The sequence below is a fragment of the Andrena cerasifolii genome, chromosome 7, assembly GCF_050908995.1.
Source record: "Andrena cerasifolii isolate SP2316 chromosome 7, iyAndCera1_principal, whole genome shotgun sequence".
Taxonomy (NCBI): domain Eukaryota; kingdom Metazoa; phylum Arthropoda; class Insecta; order Hymenoptera; family Andrenidae; genus Andrena; species Andrena cerasifolii.
In genome coordinates this window covers 13,603,453-13,624,240 of record NC_135124.1, presented here as the reverse complement: position 1 = coordinate 13,624,240, position 20,788 = coordinate 13,603,453, and the positions used below count along the sequence as shown (strand labels likewise).

Here is a 20,788-nt window from a genome sequence, read left to right as displayed (position 1 = left end):
CGATTGTCTGCAGGTACGCTCCTCCTGTAATCAGTCGCAGCGGCGGGCTACCGGCGGATAATAATGCGGATATCGACGGCGCGGGTACGCGAAGTGGTAATCCGCTCGGAAAACCGAAATTAAATGTCCCGGCGAGTTTATTAAAATATATTTGCCCTCCCCCGTAGCGGGGGTGCCTATATTACAGCATAGAAAACATTACAGGCGAGCACGGAATAATGATCACATTATGCGCCGCTGATCTGGAACCTGAAACCCTTTCCGCGATCAATATCCAGCTTGATACCCAAACAATACTGTGGCACGCTTTAAATAAGCCGTAGATTTAGCGGGACAGGAATAAAACCGAGCAAATTTGCCAGTCCGCCCGAAGCCCGGAGGGTCTTACCGCGCCTGGATTATTGAATCTCGCAAACTACCAGATTACTCGCTTCAGCAAACCAACTCCCCCTGGTAGATTGTACGTAGATCAAGGGAAACTCTTGTCGTGCCCCCGAATTTTTATTCCCGTCTGTTTCCGCCGCGGAGCAGCGGAGAAATTACCGTAAAAATGCTGCCATCCTCGTGGTCGACGCGTTAAGACGACTGCGACTTCCTCAGAGGTGTTCCGCCGGCAAAAAGCCCCGCAGACGGCCCGTCGCCGTTTAAACAGCGACCCAGTTTCGGCGGCAACTCGAAAGAGCACGGAGGGAGTGTTAGAAAGACAGCGCTAACTGGATTTAAACGATTGGGAAGGGATCGATAGCGTTCGCGGCGCGGAGTCGCGCTGGAGGAACACCGGCGTCCATCCCCGAGCTTCTCTCGTCTCCTCGTCCTTTTCACCGAGCCTCGGGAAAAGTTTCCCCGAGCCACGAGGGGTGGAGGTAAAGGGCGGGTTAATTCTAATCGTGGAAGCGTAAGCGGAGTCGCGGATAAAGGGAAAAAGGGCCGAGTCGCTTTCCGGCCTCGCATCGACCGCCGCCAACCCTTTCGCCCCACCACCAGCCCCTCTATATTTTCTTTCAGCTTCTTCTGCGGGTCTTCTGTGTTTACCGTACGGCCTCTCCCTAGCCTCTTCTAAGCTTACGCGCTTTTCCAACGCGGGAGACGCTCGACGTCCCGTCGAAGCTCATCGAAACGCGTTGCTGTCCAAAAGTACACCCCACCCCCTCCCCCCTCGCTTCTTAACTGGGCGCCTAACGATGTCCAGCGGCTAAAGCCGACCGACCCTCGCCGACGAAAAACCGTGGCAGCGTGGCCGCGGCGGAAGTTGCGCGAAATTACGGAGAAGAGAGCCCGGAGAGCAAGAGGGGAGGAAGGAGCGAGAGGTAAGCGCGGAAAAAAGAAGTCTCGGCGAGGGTCCGTCCGGAAAAAGTTTGAAAAAAGCGTGGAGGAAGCTGTGGGAGTAAAAGCTTGTTTCCGCCGGCGCTGGGCGAGAGCTCCTCTCTCTATCCGCCTCTCCCGCCAACGCATTAATATGCATCTCGTATCGTTAGGACGAGGCTGGTGGTGCCACGCGTTCTGCCGGCTTCGCGAGGATCGCATCGCGAAACCCCAACGTCTCCGAGGCCGTTTGCGAAAGGAGCGATTCTCGCGTAGCAGCCCCCGAAGTTTATGAATTTTTAAAAAAAAAACTGTTGTTAATATTGCATTAAACTCTTTTGGGATATAAGGAGGCAAGTTTAAACTTGCAGAAAATATTTTTTTTTATGTGGATTCTTCTTATTATTTATTAATTATCGTGGAATCGTGTTAACCTCTTCGACGATACTGGCGTCAAGTGCAGCTCCTGTCACAGTCATCTGATTGCAAAAAGAAGACAATTTTCTTAATATTAAATAATTTACGCTGGGACTGGAGTTAACATTTTAATTTTAGTTTTTATTTATAATATTTTTTTCGTCGATATAAAGAATAATATGAAGAATTTGTCTAAGGAAAAAACTTAAGTTTTCTTTCGCGTTATAACTCTTTCAATTTTTCATTTTTTTTTTCTTTAATGTGGACCAATTTCGGCGTAAACTATCTAACTTTAAGAAACTTCCGTATTTTTCCAAAAAAACTTTGCTTGTCGAAGAGGTGGACCAGATTCCACAATAATGAATAAATAATAAGAAGAATCAACATAAAAAAAATATTATCCCTCCTTATATCCCGAAGATCTGGGTTATATAAGGATACCTCCTTATATCTCAAAGGAGTTTAATCCAATATGACCAACAGTTTTTTAAAAAAAAAATTCTTGAATATCAGTTACTTTTGGGGCTATTGATTTTTGCGCGAAAGAATCAGGACTTCAACTTTAAATAGCTGCCATTTTGTTTTAAATTAATATTTGGGAAGTTCCCTCCGCAAATCAGAGGATACATTAATATACTAACGAAATCTTCTTTGTTTTTCGATTTTACATAATCTGGTTCCGAATGGCAGTGCTTGCCGCAAAAACAACTTTTTAAAATGGCTTCTTGGATATCGGTTGTAACTTTATTATAAATGTAAATATTTTCCTACAAAAAATTACCAAATGTTCTTTAAATGTTGCTCTTTTAAGTGCAAAAAGTTCTGTAAAAATATATGCTTCCGCTTTTCCAAAACGATTCACAAACCTTCGCTTATTTTCGATCGCCTTAGATATAACCCCTTAATGCGGGAACCTGGTTTAGGACGCTGAAAATACGGTGATTTTTTACGAATTATTTTCTCAACAAATATAAAGAGAATCTTACCAAAACTTTAAGTGTGTTTTACTGTATATTCAGACAGCAAGAAAACTTTATTTTTATTCAATAATAAATAATTCATTTAATATTGTTTTATTAGTCATCTGAAAGCAAAAATTCAAATAGATTTTAAAAATAAATAACTTTCAGAAGTACCTTACGTTCTCAGATATTTAAATTTTTCTTTTAATTTTGCAATAATGCAAAGCCGTCTTGAAAGAAGAAAACATTTTCCCCGAAATTCGATATTTCAACTTCAAACTGTCGCCCTTTTTTACCAAAATACAATATTAAAATTCGAAGAACGTCAGGTACTTCTGAAAGTTATTTGTTTTTAAAATCTGGTTGAATTTTTGCTTTCAGATGCATCCTTTGGCCTAGGTAATGTTCACCAGCTAATGCTTAAAAAAAAACACACGACTCACATCCAAGCCGATATCTCTTTTTAGTTAATAATAATATCTCGTGAAAATTTAGAATAGAATAGTTCAAAGATGTATCTTTTAGTAAAAGAAACATTACGTATGATTTTCACTTATACTTTTGCCCCCAAAAATTCCTGAACTTGTATGGTTTTTCCAGACTGCTAGGTGGATGTAACTCCGTAAGGGGTTAAACCACTGTAGAATTTTCAAAAAAATGAAAATTTTTTTGTTTAAAATGTGTTTTAGGGTCTTAAAAATAATATACCAAAAGATGGAGAGCGGCAAAAATGTCTAAATGTCGAAATTTTCAATTCAACCGCAACGCTCTCGTGTATGCCCCGAGCGCCTTTTGTTATCACTGCGCGCGCTGTAGTTTTGTTTTGGAGTACGGAAGCAGGAATAATAACAGTCTATAGAGAAGGGACTGTCCTCCGAATAGTCTAGAATGTTAAGAACGTCTGTGTAGCGTTAGTAAGGTGAGGATCCACCGTTGAGAAGGACTCTTTGCTTTCGTGTATAAGTTTTGTAATATTCGAATAACAGTTCATATAATACAGTGATAATTGCAATTATCGTATCAATTATCAATAAAGCGGGTCGTCATAGAACAGGATCAAAATCTGACAGTGCATTCAGTAATAAACCGCAAGTTGAATCGACATGAAGTGGAAGCGCCCGAGGATTTGAATGTCAGCGCATCGGCAAAGAAATTCAAGCAGCTTGATTTTTACGATATTGAAGTGGACTCTACTTTTAGCTATCGTCTCTTAAATTTCATAGCAGCTTTTACCGCCATTTCGAACGTCCTTGTTTGTAAAGTGTGCCATTCGGAAGTGAAGTTCACTGAAACCAGCAAACGAGGTTTGGGATTTAAAATAGTTGTGTCCTGTGATAAGTGTGAACAAATAGAAATACCAAGTTGCCCGTGTTGTGCGTTTATGGAACTGCCCCGCCCGATCTTTCAATCGTTTCATGACAAGATCGTTAAAAGCATTGCCAGTGCAACAGAAGTTGTTTGTAAGAAGAGTATTTCGAATGCAGAAAAAGAAACGCTGCGCAGCCACCATTTTGTCATGAACGAAGTTGAAAAAAATATATTTCGTACTTCATTACTAGAAGTACAAAACCCATTTTACAGAATTCCGATTGATCTCTTTATTGCGCAGAAAAAAATTCCCGAAATATGCCTATTTTTCGTGCTCTACAGTGGTTCAACCCCTTAAAGTAGAGTTCCAAACATAGAGGCGGCTGGCCAGCGCGCACTGGATCCGAAGGATCGTGGGTTCGAGTCCCATCGCCCGAGGTTCTCCCCTTTTCCCCTACGGGCACCAGTTAAACAATCCTCAGGATCGCGGCGATCTTTCGCGGCCACGTCGTTCTCGATGGTATCTCGATGTATCGCCGTGTATCGCCCGAAAACTACACGGAATCCTCGGTTCCCCGGCGACCACGCGCACCGTTATCGTCGCTCCTTATTGCTTTGACGATCTCGCAATATCCCTTGCAGCCACAATACCGAGACGCGGCGAACGAGCGAAATAGAATAGATAAAAGACACGTCTGGCGGTCGGATGATCCGAGCGCCGCGGACTACAGCGGCCTCGGGAGACGCGGGACGTGGGGCGAGGGCGAGGGTCGTCGGGGCAGGAAGCGAGGGGCAAATGGTAACCAGAAAAGCAATTCAATCTGGAATCGGCAAGATAGAGGCGAACCGTTGCGGCGACGAGACCGTTCCATTACCGGTTTACGGAAAGAGAAAAAGGAATAGGGAAGCCGCGACGGCGATGGAGACTGGCAGCAATGCGCCCACGGTTTGCCCGCGACGCGGCGGCTATTGTCACGGATAATTGCACGGCTAGTTACCCGACGGTACGCGGGGCCACCTCGTAAACTTCCCCTCCGCCGCGGAACGGGCCGGGAGAGACGCTATCTCGCCAGCCTCTTAAGAAATTTTCCTCCACGTTTACGCGGTTTATCTCTGGTCCCCGCTGGATTCGTGGCCAACTCATCCGGCTGAAGAGAGAGAGAGAGAGGGGGTTGGAGACATCGCGGCCCCCGACGCGAGATACCAGATAAGCCTGGACGGATTCTATTTGTTCCGGGCTTTGATTCGAAGACGAAACAAAAGCCCGCGTTCCGTCCATTAGCGCGGCGAACGAGAAGCAGTTGACGGTGGGTGGAGGGCAGGTTAAAAAGGGGGCCGAAGAGGGCAACGAGCGTGGCTGCATGGGTAATACCCTCTAAAGGGGCAATACGGGATAATCGGGGAATTAAAGCTATCACCCTCTCCCGCCCGTGTGATTTCCTCCGATGGCGGCGTCGTCTTGCGCGGTGCTCCTAGAGCTATGCGCCGCGACGCCAATGGAATTTCCTCGCGATGATGCTGCGAGCCTGAGGATCGTCGAGTGGCAGGAACGGGGCGGATTGTAACGAGGGAAACGAGCGGGAAAGGGATGCTTGCCTCTGTTGAGATGGAGGTTTTGGCAGATACGTGCTTCCTACCCCCTAATTAGCTGCGTGGCAGAATATGATCTCGAGTTTTTAGTACACACTGGTGTCTCGAATTCAACTAATTACAGCCTCTTGTAAACACTTTACTTCCAAGCGCTTCGAGGTTGAATATCGACGAAAGTATTCGAAGTAGCCTTTGTCTCATTGTCAGCGCAGAAAGATAGGTAATGTGCCTAAGGTAAATGTCGTAATATCTAGACATTTAAGGTACGGCGGAAACGCGATTGAGAATTTTCCAGTTATACAAGTCGATTTATATAAAAACGATTTTACGATTACGTGGGGCACTGCGTGTACTTTATTATTTAAAAACAAACAACATGCTATTGGATTGAATAATTTTGTAAAATATTCAAAATTCATAGACCATACAATGGTCCAGTACCTGGACAGCTTAACTAGTATGTCCCGGTGTCCCGATTTTACTGTCCCATAACCTGGACACACGAGGAAACATCAACAATTTGGATGTTTTCTAGGGAAATTAAATAAAAAAAAACAACACAATAGGTTTTCCTATTAGCATATTTTTTCTGTATAAAAAATTTATTCAAATCAGTAAACGAACTAGAGTAAAAACAATATATTATTGAATGACTAATTTTAAGGTCATGTGCATTCGTGTGTGACACGCGAATTTTACACATGAATATTGAATTGAATATTATCATTAAAACAAGATAACAGGAATACAAAGTAATAATTGATAAGGTGCTAAATAATGATTTTAATATTGTGTCAACAATAACTCGTACTTATTTCACAGTTTGCATACATGGTCAGGTTTAGGGCCGTTCCGGGATTTCACTGTACCAGTAGATAGACACGCGAATAAACAACTAATAAGAACTGTAATTTTAATCTTCCAATCAAAAAATAATACTACAAGGTACCATTTTTCTAAAAATGTAATTTATTAAATATTTGAATAATTGAATAAAATAGTTCTTTTATGTAGTACATGAATATATTTTAATAAATATTTAAATAATTGAATAAAATAGTTCTTCTATGTAGTACATGAATATATTTTATCAAATATTTGAATAATTGAATAAAACAGTTCTTTTATGGATAAAGCGAATATTGAATGTAATAATCAGTATTATTTACAGCAGTGTCCAGGTACTGGGACATTTACCTTACGTCCGACCTGGTTGAAAGTTCTCGCGAATTTGAAAGTATTGTCACGCGCAGTGCACACCGCCAATATCTCCGGGCGCAGAAGAAAAATGAGCTGGTCTCTGTCGACCACCGATATTGAGTTAAGAGAACTAGATCTGACATCCGTCACAGACGGGAAACCTTGCGCACAGTGGCACTGTTATCCGAGTACTCCACTGCGCCTAAAACCCGTCACGCATTTTGGCGAAGCGCGGCTTTACGAAGAGAAAAGCCAATTCTTTAGTTACGACGTTTAATACGTATAAACAAATTTCTTTTATTAACGACGGCCTTAATTTTACAAAGTATATCGACATTCTCATCTTTTCCACTGACAACACAAACACGAGACCACGTATGCGTTCAGAGAGGCCTCGAACGGTTCTGAAAGCGTCCCACGGCGTTCTTGCTTCCGGTTCCTAGATGCTTCGCGTTCTCGCGTTACACGTGCTCGGCAGATGCGCGCCCGGGTGGCTTGTCCCGTTCGGTCGTAAACGGCTCGACGCGCCGCCTCGTTATCATCGAATATCGGAGAGCGTCCTGGATATCGGTCGCGCAGATAAAAAGCGAAATTGGATATGAAATTCGCTGCGTCCGAGGGGCGACACGCGGGTGATCCTCGATGCCGCGAGTGCATCGAGGCGTGTGGCACCGCGGGAGCCTCGCGAGAGGACGGCTCGGTTAATGCTCGGGCATAAATATCGAGGCTCTAATTACGTCGACGAGCGTGCACGCGCCGCACATATAGCCCCCCTCCCCCCCAGCCATATTCCCATCGAATTCGTAATTATGGGCTTAATTGAAAACGTGCCGGCCATTCTCCGTCAGCCGGTCGCCGTTGCGAGCTCGTTGCCTCGTAATTCCTAAAAACAAAACTCTCGGCCCGTCTCTCTCTCTTCGCCGCGGCCTCCGCCCCTCTCGCACCCGATCGCGCGACACGAACGATGACCCCGATGCGATGGAAGTTACGGTACCAGCCGGGGGATCGCGGACCGCGGAGGACCCGCGGCGGATTCGGGTCACCCCGTGCGAGCTGGCCAACGGGCGAACGGTCCCCGTCGCCGTGCACGAGACTGCGGGACCAGCCGGGGGAAAAAACGGCGATGCAAAGCGACCAGCGTGTAATTTATATCCGGGAGCGGTGCCAACAAGCTGACGCGTGACCTCCGTCGTCTCGTAAATCTCGCCGCGCGGGGTGTTCTTTCGTCGGACGTGAGCCATCGGCAGCTTGTTTGTCGAACGCTTTGACGGGGCTCGTCGATGACGTCGGCAACGGACAGACGAACGAAGACGCGCTTGGCATATATGACCCGACGCTAACCCGAGCGTCGACGAGTCCGTGAGAACGGGCCGTTTGGGTTAATGGCACCGTAGGAAACGCGCACTTGCGAACAGTCGAGCGAAGCTCGTTGCTCTTTTTTTCCCTTTCTTCCCTTGCCGAGCGAGCGTGGATCTCCTCGTTGTCGTCGCGTCCGCTGCGTCACGAGCGCGGGAACGCGCGGGTTTATTGCGTCGACGGCGCGAAAGTTATTTTCGAGAGCCCTAGCGGTGACGGGTCGTTGGGTCCGGGGCTGGTGGTGGGTTCAGTTCGGCGATAAAGGTGAACAGAGACGCGGAGGTTTTAGCTTCGCTTTTTCGTCCGTCGAGGGCACGACAGACAGGTAGGTGTCCCGTCGGAGTTACGCGTACCGAAGATGGATTTGTACATTCGCGGGCTCGCTGAGATCGCGAGAGGGGACTTGGATTACGATCAAGCTTGTTCCTCGAGGGAACTGTGAGTCGGAATTGCGGCGGGGGTGATTGTGAGTTCGCTTGCCACTGAACGAGGCTTGAACGGGGAATTGAAAGTGGTGAGGATATTGGAACAATGTCGGGGACGATATGAGAAATCATTGGCAGAGGTTCGCCTACTTTAAGAGACACGGGGCAAAGGAATTCGTAGACGATAATAATTCCGCTCCGTCTGAAACGAGGTCAGAAAATCGCGGCTGGGGGAAGGGAAGCGATCCTACGGCTGCCTTTCTGGCATTTTTTTAATACCACCCGCCCGGATCGGCGCGAGTCGGATCCTCGATCCGGCGTTTCGCACAGAAAAACGAATTCCTGGCCGTGTGTAAGTCGATAACGCGGCCAGGGAAGGTTGGAGAGTAGCGTCCTGTAGCGTAGCTTACCCACGCCGCTTATAGGTAGGTATATATCGCGCTCTTTGATCTTTAAAAAGAATTCAATTTGCCTGGAGATTGAACCAGGGTCACTGAACCGCGCGCAAACGCCAATCGTTCTTGCCGAGTGCACAGGGGCTCCTACCGTGCGCCACCACGGGGGATCCACCCGCGACGCTGGAAAGCGGTCGCTCGTTTTCCTCGAAAACCGTTCCGCCAACCATCGCCCCTGGCCCTTTCCCCTCGTCCCACCCCCGCCCGTACGTTTCGGTGCCTTAATTAAAGCCGAACATTCAATTTTCTTACCAGGGCGCGAGGCACCCTTCCCTGTTCGTTAACGTCTCGGAGCGAGACCGAGCCCCGCCGCACAGTGGTCCGACTGGGGGTAGTAGGGGACATTCGGCCAAAAAATGAACTTTCTCCTATCGAAATCTACTGAATGCGTACTATTTTCTAAATGTCCATCAGTCTCGAAACTAAAAAATTAATAAAATTTAATAAACATTTGTAACTGGGACAAACACTTAAAGTTGGATATTTCAAAGATACCTAAGGTGAATGCCCCAATTTCTGCTCATGTCCCCATTTCTGCTCATTTCGTATTTTCCTTATTATTATAAGCGTCACGTTTGTACTGTAGTTACAACAAAATAATTTTAAATTATTTAAACATTTACGCGAGTGTTGCACGAGCTTCGGGCTAATCAGAGTGCAGCATAAGCAATGAGAAACTTTTAAAATGAGAGACTCATGATTTTTCGATCGTGTTTTAGCTGGTTGTGGTAAGGCACAGGGTCGCTATTGGTATTCGATAATTGAGCAGAAAATAGTTTTTGCAGTAAAAGTTCTTATTTAATAACAAAAACAGATACCGCATTGTGCTCTGGATGTAGATTTTTTTTACTATTTTTAATATTTTTAAGTAGAAAACTGGTGATTGAATAATAGTAGGAATATCTGCTACCTACTGTTGATAATCTTTTATATGGTGAGCAGAATTTTTTTACACCTTCTTTCTGACGAGTAACCTCTTAAATGAGCAGAAATTGGGACATTCACCTTAAGTAGTATTTTTCACTAGAAAAAACTGCTTCCTTCTTAGAGGTGCCCTGACGAGCCTGTTTAATATTTTCTCTCTGTTTTGTTCTTAGAATAAAGAGCATCCTTTTGCGTTAAAAATTAACACCGTCAAGTAAATATTACTGTTCATAACGTATTAATATAATACTGCTCAATGAAATAGAGAAAACTGTAAACAAATTTGACAATTTTCTCTATTTCAAGTGCTGTCGAGCTCCACGTTCTAACCAATCGGAATAATTTCAGCACCTTGCTTTACAGAATCATGCAAAAATCATTTCTCCCTCTATTCCGTTGAATAAATTAATACTAATGAATACTAATGTTTAACTAAACTGTAGATTTCTTGACGACTTCTGAAACCTAGTACCGACTATTTGACTTTTCCTTATAACTCGAAAACGAAAAGTTTCCCCAACATGAAATTGAAATCACTTAAAGAGCATCAAAGAAACTACTAAACAAACAGTTTTCAATTTTTTTTACATCAATTAAGTCGAATTGATAATTTTTTCCTGTTTTTGGCAGAAATTTCACTCCGATATCTTTTATATTTTAAAAGTTATACGCGAATGTCACTAACTACCCCTATCCCGACCACTGTGCATCGCTTGGACGGCTCGCCCACTCGGGCCAGGTTTCGCTGTCCTGTTCCGAAGGGGGAAATGGAAGGTGACTGGAATCGAAATTCGATCGGAAACGTCGTGGCGGTTGTCGCGCGAGGCGATGTGGAAGTCGTGCGAGCAGAAGAATCGTCGGGTGCTCGCGACGTAACCGCGATAGCCCTGGCACATCCCTCTGAAACGCAGTCGGGTCGAAAAGGGCCGCGCGTGGCGATCTGGATGGGGCCAGACGACGTTACATTACTTCTTGGCCGCGCTTATACGATATTTGCATAATATCGGCGTATCCCCTTAATGGGGGTCGCGGACGGTGTTCGAGAAACACCGATTCTCCGGGGAGCCGTGAAACTTATCGCTTCTTAAGCAACGATCCCCTTTGCTCGCCGACTCGCCGCGCCCTCGTCGATCGTCGATCCCGGTTCGACCCGAGGGGGCGGAGGAGCGCCCGCTCAGATAACGCGACTGGAAGAAATTTGAATAGCTGAGCAGGAGGTTGGGGGGCGCTCGGTCTGGCTTTCCTCGGCGCTCCGCGAGTAAATTTAACTCCGGCCGTTCGCTCGTTTTTAGCTCCGCGCGTAATCGCATTAGCTCCGAGCTGCCCGCCACTTTTTTCACTTGCTCCGCTGAAAAAATAGCGCCGCGACCGAATAATATCGTTGCCCACTGTTTGCCTGCTCGCCTCCTCCGCGAGATTACGCGGCGGCTGCTCTCGGTCCGCGGTGCTGCCCGATCGTAGCAGTTCTCGCATAGAAAATCGTGGCGGTAGGGTTGTCGAGGGACAGGCCTATCAGACATTATTAACGCTCCTCCCGGTCTTCCCCGAGGCTCGCATTTGGCTCCATTACTATTTATTAGTTTCATAAGTGACCTTGTTAGCGATCTCTCTCCACCCTCTCGCGCTGCGGGCTTGCTTTGCGCCGACGATCTTAAATTATTCCTCAAAGCGAGCTCCGGAGGCGCTCGAGTCGCGTGCTCGAATCGCGGCTGAACAAACTTCGCGGCTTCCCGCGAAGACAGTTTACTCGGCTTCAATACTTTCGCGCGGGTACAACACTCGGCTATTCGTGTGCGACGATCGCTGCCATCGATTTCCGTCGCTCCCCCGACAATGGCACTTGCTTATCCCCGACCACCGGAGCGGGCGATTCAGCCCCGAGTTCCAATCCCTCTCGCCCCCCCCCCCTGCGTTAATGCTAAATCGACCAAATCTTTAGGCATTATTAAACGCGCTCCAGCCAGACTCCGCGAATTCCCACGTTATGTTAATTCCGCGCAATTCCGTCGGACGTTCGCCGTTGAAATATGCTATCGTCGTATGGTCCCTACCGCCGCAGCAACTACACGCCACCCGGTGCTTCGCCTGAAAGCCTGCGACGCGAATTACTGTGCTTTATTTCTCATATTTCGGGCGGTCGGATGGACAGAGGCGGATGATGATTATGATGCCGCGCTAAACTACGTCCACATGCAAACTTGAGAGCTGCACAGCGCTGGGTGGCGCGCTGATGTCACCTTCTTGCTTAAAATTATTAATGGCCATACTGGGTGTCCCTTTTGTCCTATGACTGCCAGTCAGGGATCCGCTCCCGGTGTCCTCCGTTGCGCGGCCTTTACTCCTAAAATTCCTAATTCCGCGAGCAGCTGATGTGTTTCAGCTCAGAGGGATCCCTTAAATGCAACCTCCCGCTATGACATTTCATACCGTTTACGACCCCCTTCCTCTCGTTATTACATCCAGACCACTGTCCGCTCCATTATTATTTCACCAGATTCGTAAGCAACGCCACTAATCCCGTCTGTAAATAACTAAACGCGGAAAATGCCCTCCCAGTGGGGCGTTGCAGCGAGGGGAAGAAGACGAACGGCCACTCTAAACCTGGATTACCCCGATCGTTGGAGGGTCCGGTTCTCCCGCGGTCCTCTTCGCCTTCCAGTAGTTCCAGTCCCCCGAAAACGGCTGATCGTCCGCAGTTCCACCTTCTTGGTTTGTTTCTGCGAGCCGTGTGCACGGAGAAGAGTGCCCTCGTAACCGCTGACCAGGTCTATCGATCGGATCGCCGGCCAGCGTCGTCCCCTGGTCGCGGTGTTCTCCACTTTTACGACGATATTATTAGCGCGCTCGGCGTCGCCGGCCCGCGCGAAACGGCTCCGTGGAAACGAGCTGACGAGATAGCCGCGGACCGCCGTCTGTTCCCGTTCATCCGGAACAGTCGGATCGTTCCAGCGTCCCTCCAACATCCTCGGGGCTCCTTCGCTCGGCCACCAACAGCCTCGTCTCCGCCGCGATACCGGATATACGGGGTCCTTTCGATCTCGATTCCCGCGCTCCTTCCAGGGCCGTAATTCACCGCCGGCCGATGGATCGATCCGTGAACCTGCCAGCGTCACGAAAGACGCCTAATTACCCGGAGAACGTCGGGCTATCCCCGGATAGCTCGACAACGCCTCGATCCCTCGTTAGCGTTGATCGTCTTCCAACAGGGAGGAACAGTGATACGGGGACAGGGGGATTTGTGTGTCCAGCAATCGATGTTCATGTCACATTACCTCTCCGTAACTGGGTAGCCAATACTGTTACCGATTCCAGCGTTTACGCTGACCTACTCTATGTCGTTTTTAAACTGGCGTTTCCATATCTGTTACTCGCGACACAAGAGCCACCATTCGAGCGTTCCTTCGCACGCTCGTGTTTAAACAGCGATCTCTTCGCAATCCTCCGCGCTGGCCTCGAGATGGACACTCTTCGCACTGTTACCACCGGAAGCCTAGGTCACGGGAGGCAGGGAATTCTGATCCGCGACCAGACATTAGCGTAGCGCGTGCCCGGCTTCGAGTCAAATCGATAAGCGCTAACGAGCAGCGAAAAACCCTCTTCCGGGTGGCGTTCGCACGCTCGGTCACCGAGGCACGTCGAAGAGAGGCCTTCGACGGCGAAGAGCGTCGGGAGGGTGGCCCCGGTGGAGGAAAATCCAAAGCGTTTCGCGAAACTCTAACCGCCAGCGCGAAACAGAAGGCGCGGCCGGTGTGTCGTGCAGGCTGGGCCGGCCTCCCTCGCGACACGCGCGCGTATCGGCGACAAGGGTTCACGTGGAATAATTTCACTTTGCGGCTGGCGATAAGCGGACGGGTGCATGTTACCCTACCCACCGCGTATGATTGCGGAATCGCGTGATACTCGAGCGAGGCGGCTCAGCGCGGCGCGATTCTAGAACGCGTAAGCTCGGCCCTTTCGCAGCCGCTGAAAGCTCGCCACGCGGGGAGAACGCTCGATGGCCGGCGATCGCGAGCCAGCTGGATGCATCGCTTAACCGTTTCAGCCGCCTCTGCACGCTCCAAGTCCTTGAGAATGACCAAGGGTCTCCCACGAAAGAGGGTACGCTCCTTCTTTATTCCACCCTCCTTCTCGCTATTCCTAACGCGCGCGTCTCGAAAGCAATTCCATCCCGAGCATGCACTTGCCCGGGTTTTCCACCGCGAGGAGGATATCGAGAGCATCTCCGACTTGTTACAATCCTGTAAAGGCACCGTGCGCGACGTGGAAGCGGCCCTGTGCAGGGCCATCGACCGACGCCAGGGAAACGCCAGCGTCGTGCAGCGCTCGTCGAGCTTCCGATTGGATCGCGCACCCACTGATCTGCAGATCGCGATAGAGAAAGGTACCTACGTCGAGTTTTGGTCGAGCCCTTTGGATAGAGGGCTGAAGGGCACTGATCGAAGTCGCGAGACAGCCGCTGGACGATCGAAGACGGGGGGCGGTGAGGCTCGCGTAAATACCGCTCGATACCGATAAATCCACGAAACGGGGATCCATAAATAGCGGCGCGATACGTGCCGTAGCGGCTATATCGCGATACGCGTATGGGGCCTAGGCGAGAGTGTCTCGCGAAAGGGCGGAGGAGGCAGCGAGTTGGCCGTCGGCCAGTGGGTATTTTCGCAGCCTTGCCCCGGTGGTGCATGCGCCCGCTGTGTAACCCCATCGTCTCGACACGAGCTACTTAAATCACTGGAAATGCGCAGGAAGGCGGCCAGAGACTCAAATGATAGGATCAAGATCAATATGTACTCACGAAACAGAGTCAATTCCAGTACAAACGTTTCACGCCACGGGATTCTAGTACTACTCATAAGAGGTGACGTTTCATTCTATGTGCTTCCAAAGTACTTGGGTTATACAAGTTGGTTTCGAATCCACTCATTGTTCACCTAGCACATCTGAAGAATAAAGACCTGTACAAAACAAGCATTTCTGTATCATAATTTTCTTTCTTAATCGCTTTCATCATTCAGAACAATTTCTTCTTCACTCTCATCAGTAGAACTTTCACGGGTCTCATATTTGGAAACAATAACGTGATAACTATTAAGTAGCTTCGAAGTTAAGTCTTCATCATTTAATGATACACAACTGGTGAGCCTTAAACTCCACTGCAAGCACTGTACAACAGTATTTGTGAAAATCATTATGTATGCACTTACCACTTTAGAGGTATTTCTAATTTAATCGAAACACTCCAAAAACTTTCTGCAACGTATTTCAGAAATATGTGTACACGTTTGTACTATAGTTACAACAAAATAATTCTAAATAATTTGAACATTTACGCGAGCGTTGCACGAGCTTGGGGCTAATCAAAGTGCAGCATAAGCAACGAGAAACTTTTAAAATGAGAGACTCATGATTTTTCTACTGTGTTTTAGTTGGTTGTGGTAAGGAACAGGGTCACTATTGGTATTCGATAATTGGGCATAAAATAGTTTTTGCAGTAAAAGTTCTTATTTAATAACAAAAACAGATACCGTATTGTGCTCTGGATGCAGATTTTTTTACTATTTTTAATTTTTTTAAGTAGAAAACTGTGATTAGGTTTAGGGTCAAGTGAATCACCGTCGTGTCCGCATTTCTACACACCAAAATTTTAGTAACATAAGCTCACAATACAATATATGCTGTAACCTCTATTTCCATTCGAAGGCATTTTATTTTCTGTTTATCATTATTTTATGCTTTACTGTTGTGTTATAAAACATCTCCATAAAAGATGTAACTTATTTTAACCTGAAAAAGCAACATATTGTGTGAGTAGAAATTGGTACAAATGGTGAGTAGAAATACGTACATCGCTATTTTACTTGAGCAGAAATACGGACATTTCGAGTATTATATTTAATTACAAATTACTATTAGTTAAACATCTTGAAATATCTTTCTCAAATAGTTTTCGACTGGTTGATTTATTATTAAAGAATTAATCAATTACTCTGCAAATTTTGATCACAAACAAATTTTTACACTTTCTTTCTGACGAGTAACCTCTTAAATGAGCAGAAATTGGGACATTTACCTTATTTCAACCCCGAAAGGCAAAAGACGAATCACACAATTGCACAGAATAGAAAACTGCTGATTAAAGTACTTATAAAAGGTTCTAATCTACTTGGTCAGGGTTTAATTATACTTGAAAGTAACCCTAACGTTTCTCAAAGTACTTATAGAGAGTTCGAACCTGTCTGATCGAGATTCGAGTCTACTTAAAATTGTTATTTTTTTTTCGAAGTAGGTACTCATGAACTGTTCGAAACTATCCAGTCAGATTCGACCCTGCTTCCAATATACTTCATCTCGTCACTCGGGACAGAGAGATCCGCCGCGGTGGATTCAGCCCGCGCTCGCTACCCTCGCGTACTCTCGCTCGCGGAAGCCTCTCTACGGCAGGATGGCACCTGGAATCGGTCGACCCGCGCTGGCGATTGCAACGTCTCCTCGGGATAAACGATCGAGCGTGGAAGAAAGAGGCGGTGGTAGGTGCACAAACGATCCGGAAATCGGACAACGAGGGGCCGGCTGGCTTTGGCCGCGAAAAGAATACGAGGGATACGCGTATACGAATCCAATTACGCGGGATGGAGACTTGCCGCGGCACCCTCGGTCCAATTAACGGGAAAACTAATTTTCACGTGGCGAAATCCGCGCTCGCCCGGCTCCCGCCTATTTTTTTCCCCTCTTTTGTCCCCCTGCGCTGTGCCAGAGACCGGGATCCCGCACGCCGTCCCCGTTCTTTTTCTCCCTGACTCTCCTCTCACCCCCGCGCGCCGCCTGTTTCGCCTCTCGATTCAGCGCGCGGCCGCGGTAATACGCGCGCGGCCGCTCGCTCGTTCCGCTGAATTTAATTTAGCACTTACCGTATTGCTCGGTTGCCACGGCTAACCGTTTAGCCGCCTAACGCCTTTGCCAAACCCTCCTGCACCCCCGTTACCCTCGCGAGGGCGACGGCCTGGGCGAATTTCCTGGACCGACTCGCGATTCCAGCCGAGATTCGCGATCGACCTGAAATAGAGTCGCGAACGACGAGCTGGAAATTCGCTTCGTTCCGCCGACGACCGAGGGGGGAGGAACAGGGAGAGATATCGGGGGGAGCAGCTCGATTTTTCCGGACGATCGTTTTTTCCATCGGGAGGCCGGTCTCTCCGCGATATCGCTTTTCGAACCGTGGCCGTCGATTTGCCGCGGCAGTTGGATTAACGGCGCTCGCGAAACGAAACCCTTTAAAATCGCCAGCTGTTTGTTCCGTCGTTCCCGTTGATCGAGAGATTCGATGGTCTGCTCTCGGCCCTCTCTTTTTTACGCTGTTTTTCCCGCTCGTCGCTGGAGACTGGGGTGCCGCGGCACGAAGTAGTCCAGCGATTGTCGCTGCGGCCGCGGGGCTCGCAAACGGCCGAATGGAAAGGGAGACCCACCCCCGTGGGTCCTCCGCCTATCGAAGATGTCCCTTACAGATTGCCGTGGATGTACACAGAGGTTTTATGATGGTAAATACGGCGAGCGTCGACCGTTTACGACGCCATCCCGATACTTTCCCCTTGATATTTGCTAATTGGTATTATTGACACTACCCCGTTTACGGCGCAACGGATACGACACCGTCGCAGCCGCGGTGTTATACGATCAGCTAAAATTAGCTTGGTAATTATTTCCCGCGGCTATAATAGCGTCCCCGCATTAATCCCAAAACGATTTATACGAGCTGGGTATATGATACGGGCCAACCTAATTTATAGGCAGCGTGTCCCGGCACCTTGAGGCTAGGCGCCTTTTACGGGCTGTTTAGACCCGCTCCCACTATATTCCGCCGTGTAAATGAAAATACGCAGATCTTTGCCGATACGCGCATGAATAATACATGTAATCGTAAATAAAATATGAGCGAAAGCGTCTCGATAAGAATTTACTTCGAGCCGCTTGGTAAATCTCCCTTTACGTACGCGTCGGGGAGACACGTAGCTTCCTCGACCCGGAGCAACGCTAAGAAACTTCTACCCTGTTTAGCCCGCCGTGCAAGATTCCGCCGTTGCTCAAAGATCGAATTACCGATGCGCGTACGAGTCGAGCAACGTATTTCAACTTGAACCCGTGGAGCAGCATCCGAGAGGACCGAGCGCGCGGGTTGGGCGGGACGCGTGCCGCCCCGGATACCCGCGACCTTCCTCTCCCCTGAAAACGCATTAAACACCAACGATCTCGACTGGCTGGCCGGCTTTTAATCAGGCTAATGCGTGCCGTCGAGTTACCCCGCGGTTCGTTTCCCTTTCGCGTCTACTCCCGCCCCCACCACCCTGCACACGCTCTATACACGATTTTCAGATCGTGTACCGAACCGTCCGTCAACGTCTCCCGCGAACGAGGATCGCGATCTCGCGATCGCGCCCGAGCAAGAGAGCTCTCGTCTTCCCCTTTGCCGTTCTTCCCGCTCCGAGGGCTGGTAGAAACCCACCCCGGTCCTCTCGGCTGGAAAAGCCGAGAGAGTTCGCCGGCGATACCGAGGCTGCCGTAGGGAGGTCGGGAATGGGAATTTATTCGCGGACCAGCGCGATGAACGGGTCCCGGGTCCGGATTTAAGCGACTTTTCGCATCGCGCCTGATCGCGATAGTCTCGGCTTTTCTCATCCAACTTCTGAACGCATTCAGCGACCGGGGGATTTCCTTGCGATTCGTCGGTGCGAGGATCCTAAAAGAAGCGGGGAGCCATACAAAATCGGGTTATTTAGGTTACGAGGAAACCCGTGGAATACGGGGCAGGGCGGAGGAACGCGGAGCGGTGACGATTCGCGGGCAAATCCGCTTTGGCGAGAACGCGAATTCCTGACGAGGCAGCATTCCCAGCAACCTATGCTTCCATATATACATACGCGGCCCTGTGCAGAGGATCCGCGCGGCTCGCTCGCGAAGGATGCGTTCAAACGAGACACGGAAGAAAAGCAGCAGAGTGAGTTTTCCGATAATCCACCGCGGCGTCTTTCGACTCGTAAACTCGGACTTTATCCGCGCGGTTTGGCCGCGACCCAACACCCTTTCGCTTTCCCCCTAGCAGCCAGTCTCCTTTTTTCCTCTCTTATTCCCTCGTTTCCATTCTCCCTTCTCCGCGCCGAGCTCTCTCTCTCTCTCGTCAGCCGTGAAGCTGCATAGCGAGACGCTCGCCGGAGGAATTGACTTTGGGTGAAGAGTCCTCGCCAGTCTCCTCCAGCGAGCTGCTCCGTTCTCCAGCTGGCTCTTCTAACGGCCGCGAAAAACTCGCGGGAAGCGGCGACACGGCCGAAGGAACCTGTTGAGCCGGATAGGCTCGGCTCGGCGATCGAGCGTGCAGAGGAACGACGCTCCGCGGAAGCCTAACGACTGGCACGCGCGCGAGAGTGGACCGCGGGGTCAGCGAACCAAAGGCCAACTTATATTGCGAAGGACCAAAAGGAATCCCGTGGAAAGACTCACCAATGGCTCCCAGCAGCCCGACCAGCCTCCAGCAGAGGCTCCTCTCCACGCGACTCCTCATCCTCGGGGTCCACTGGCTCCTCAGGGCGAGCGCTAAAGTTCCTCTGGGTCTACGCCCACTAGAAAAACAACACGGCACTCTAATCGAAGCGACACTCTTTCTTCACGTTTACTAGCACAGTCTCGCCGCGCGGTCGTGGAACGCTGGAAGTCGTTCTCCTTCTGCGACAAGGTTGCTGACGCTGCCACTGTACGGCCCACAAACTGTCGACTCGTCGACTTCAAACAGTAAATACGAGGTGACAAGTGGAGCGGCCTCAGAGCACGCGTTGTTCACGTGCGAGCGCGGCGCGGGCTGGCCGAGAACCGTGTTCTCGAGGCCTGGATCGTCCTCGATCCCGCGTTCGTCATGACGAACAAAGGGGAGAAGCGCGGGAATCGCGACGCGCTCGCTCGCTCGCTCGCTCGCTCGCCACGCTAACTCGCGAGAATCCGCTTGCTGCGATGCGTGGACCGGCACTGGAATCGGTGCGCGCGGCTCGTTCGCGAGCTAAAGCGGGCTGGAGCGGAGCGGAACGCAACGGGACGAAGCGAAACGGCGTGGAAGCTACCTGGCACCTTGCTAGCCGGCGGTTAAGTGCGAGCGCGGCGCGCTCCGCTTCCATCTCGCTCGCGATTCCGTGGCGAAGCGAGAGAGACGGGGCGAGCGCGGTGCGCGCATGCCTTCGGCCAAAGTTTCCTCGGCGAAGCTCGCGATATACCGGCTCGTTTATTTCTCGCGCCACGATGCTCCGATCGTTGCGCGCTTTCTCCCCGCGCGGAACAACGAATCGCGCCTTTTTCTCGCCCTCTCATCGCGAATGCAAGATGATTGATTGATCAAAAGCTACCTACTGCGCGGAATCCAGGGAGGGGAATCCTTTGAGTCCGCGGAAACGGTTGATCGCTCGATGAATATTGAACATTGAATATTGATAGAGGGGCGAGCTACCTACTGACAACGAGCTCCTTTAAACCTGAGGAGCCTGGAGAAAACTTTTCACAAGATAATTGATCGATCTGGCGACGTAGGGAACGGAGTTTTTGGCGCGCTGGGTATGGCGGGATCAGGAACCCCCTTAAAGGTGTGTTTCCCTTTACACGACTGCACGCAAAGTCAAGAATTGCACAGTCGATTTTCTCGAAAATGAAGGGCAATATCAACAAATTTTATTCCTTTTTCTCGACTATTGAAGAAAAGTTAGCGCTTAACTTCAAACAGCTGTAAAATCGTAATTTTCAAAATTTTGAAAACTCCTTTGAGGTGTGTTTAAATATCACTAAAGACTACAGCATATTTATATTTCAGCAATCTACGAAATCT

General features: G+C 49.0%; 1 protein-coding gene across 1 annotated transcript in view; it reads right to left on the bottom strand.

Moving 5' to 3' along the window:
• Positions 1–19,501, bottom strand: part of Ed (hemicentin protein echinoid) — a 44,097-nt gene extending 24,596 nt beyond the window's left edge. The window contains exon 1 of the mRNA XM_076816448.1: positions 19,426–19,501. Coding sequence (XP_076672563.1) covers positions 19,426–19,486 — 61 coding nt within the window. The 5' untranslated portion in view covers positions 19,487–19,501. The remainder of the gene's footprint in view (positions 1–19,425) is intronic.
• Between the last annotated feature and the right edge of the window lie 1,287 nt (positions 19,502–20,788).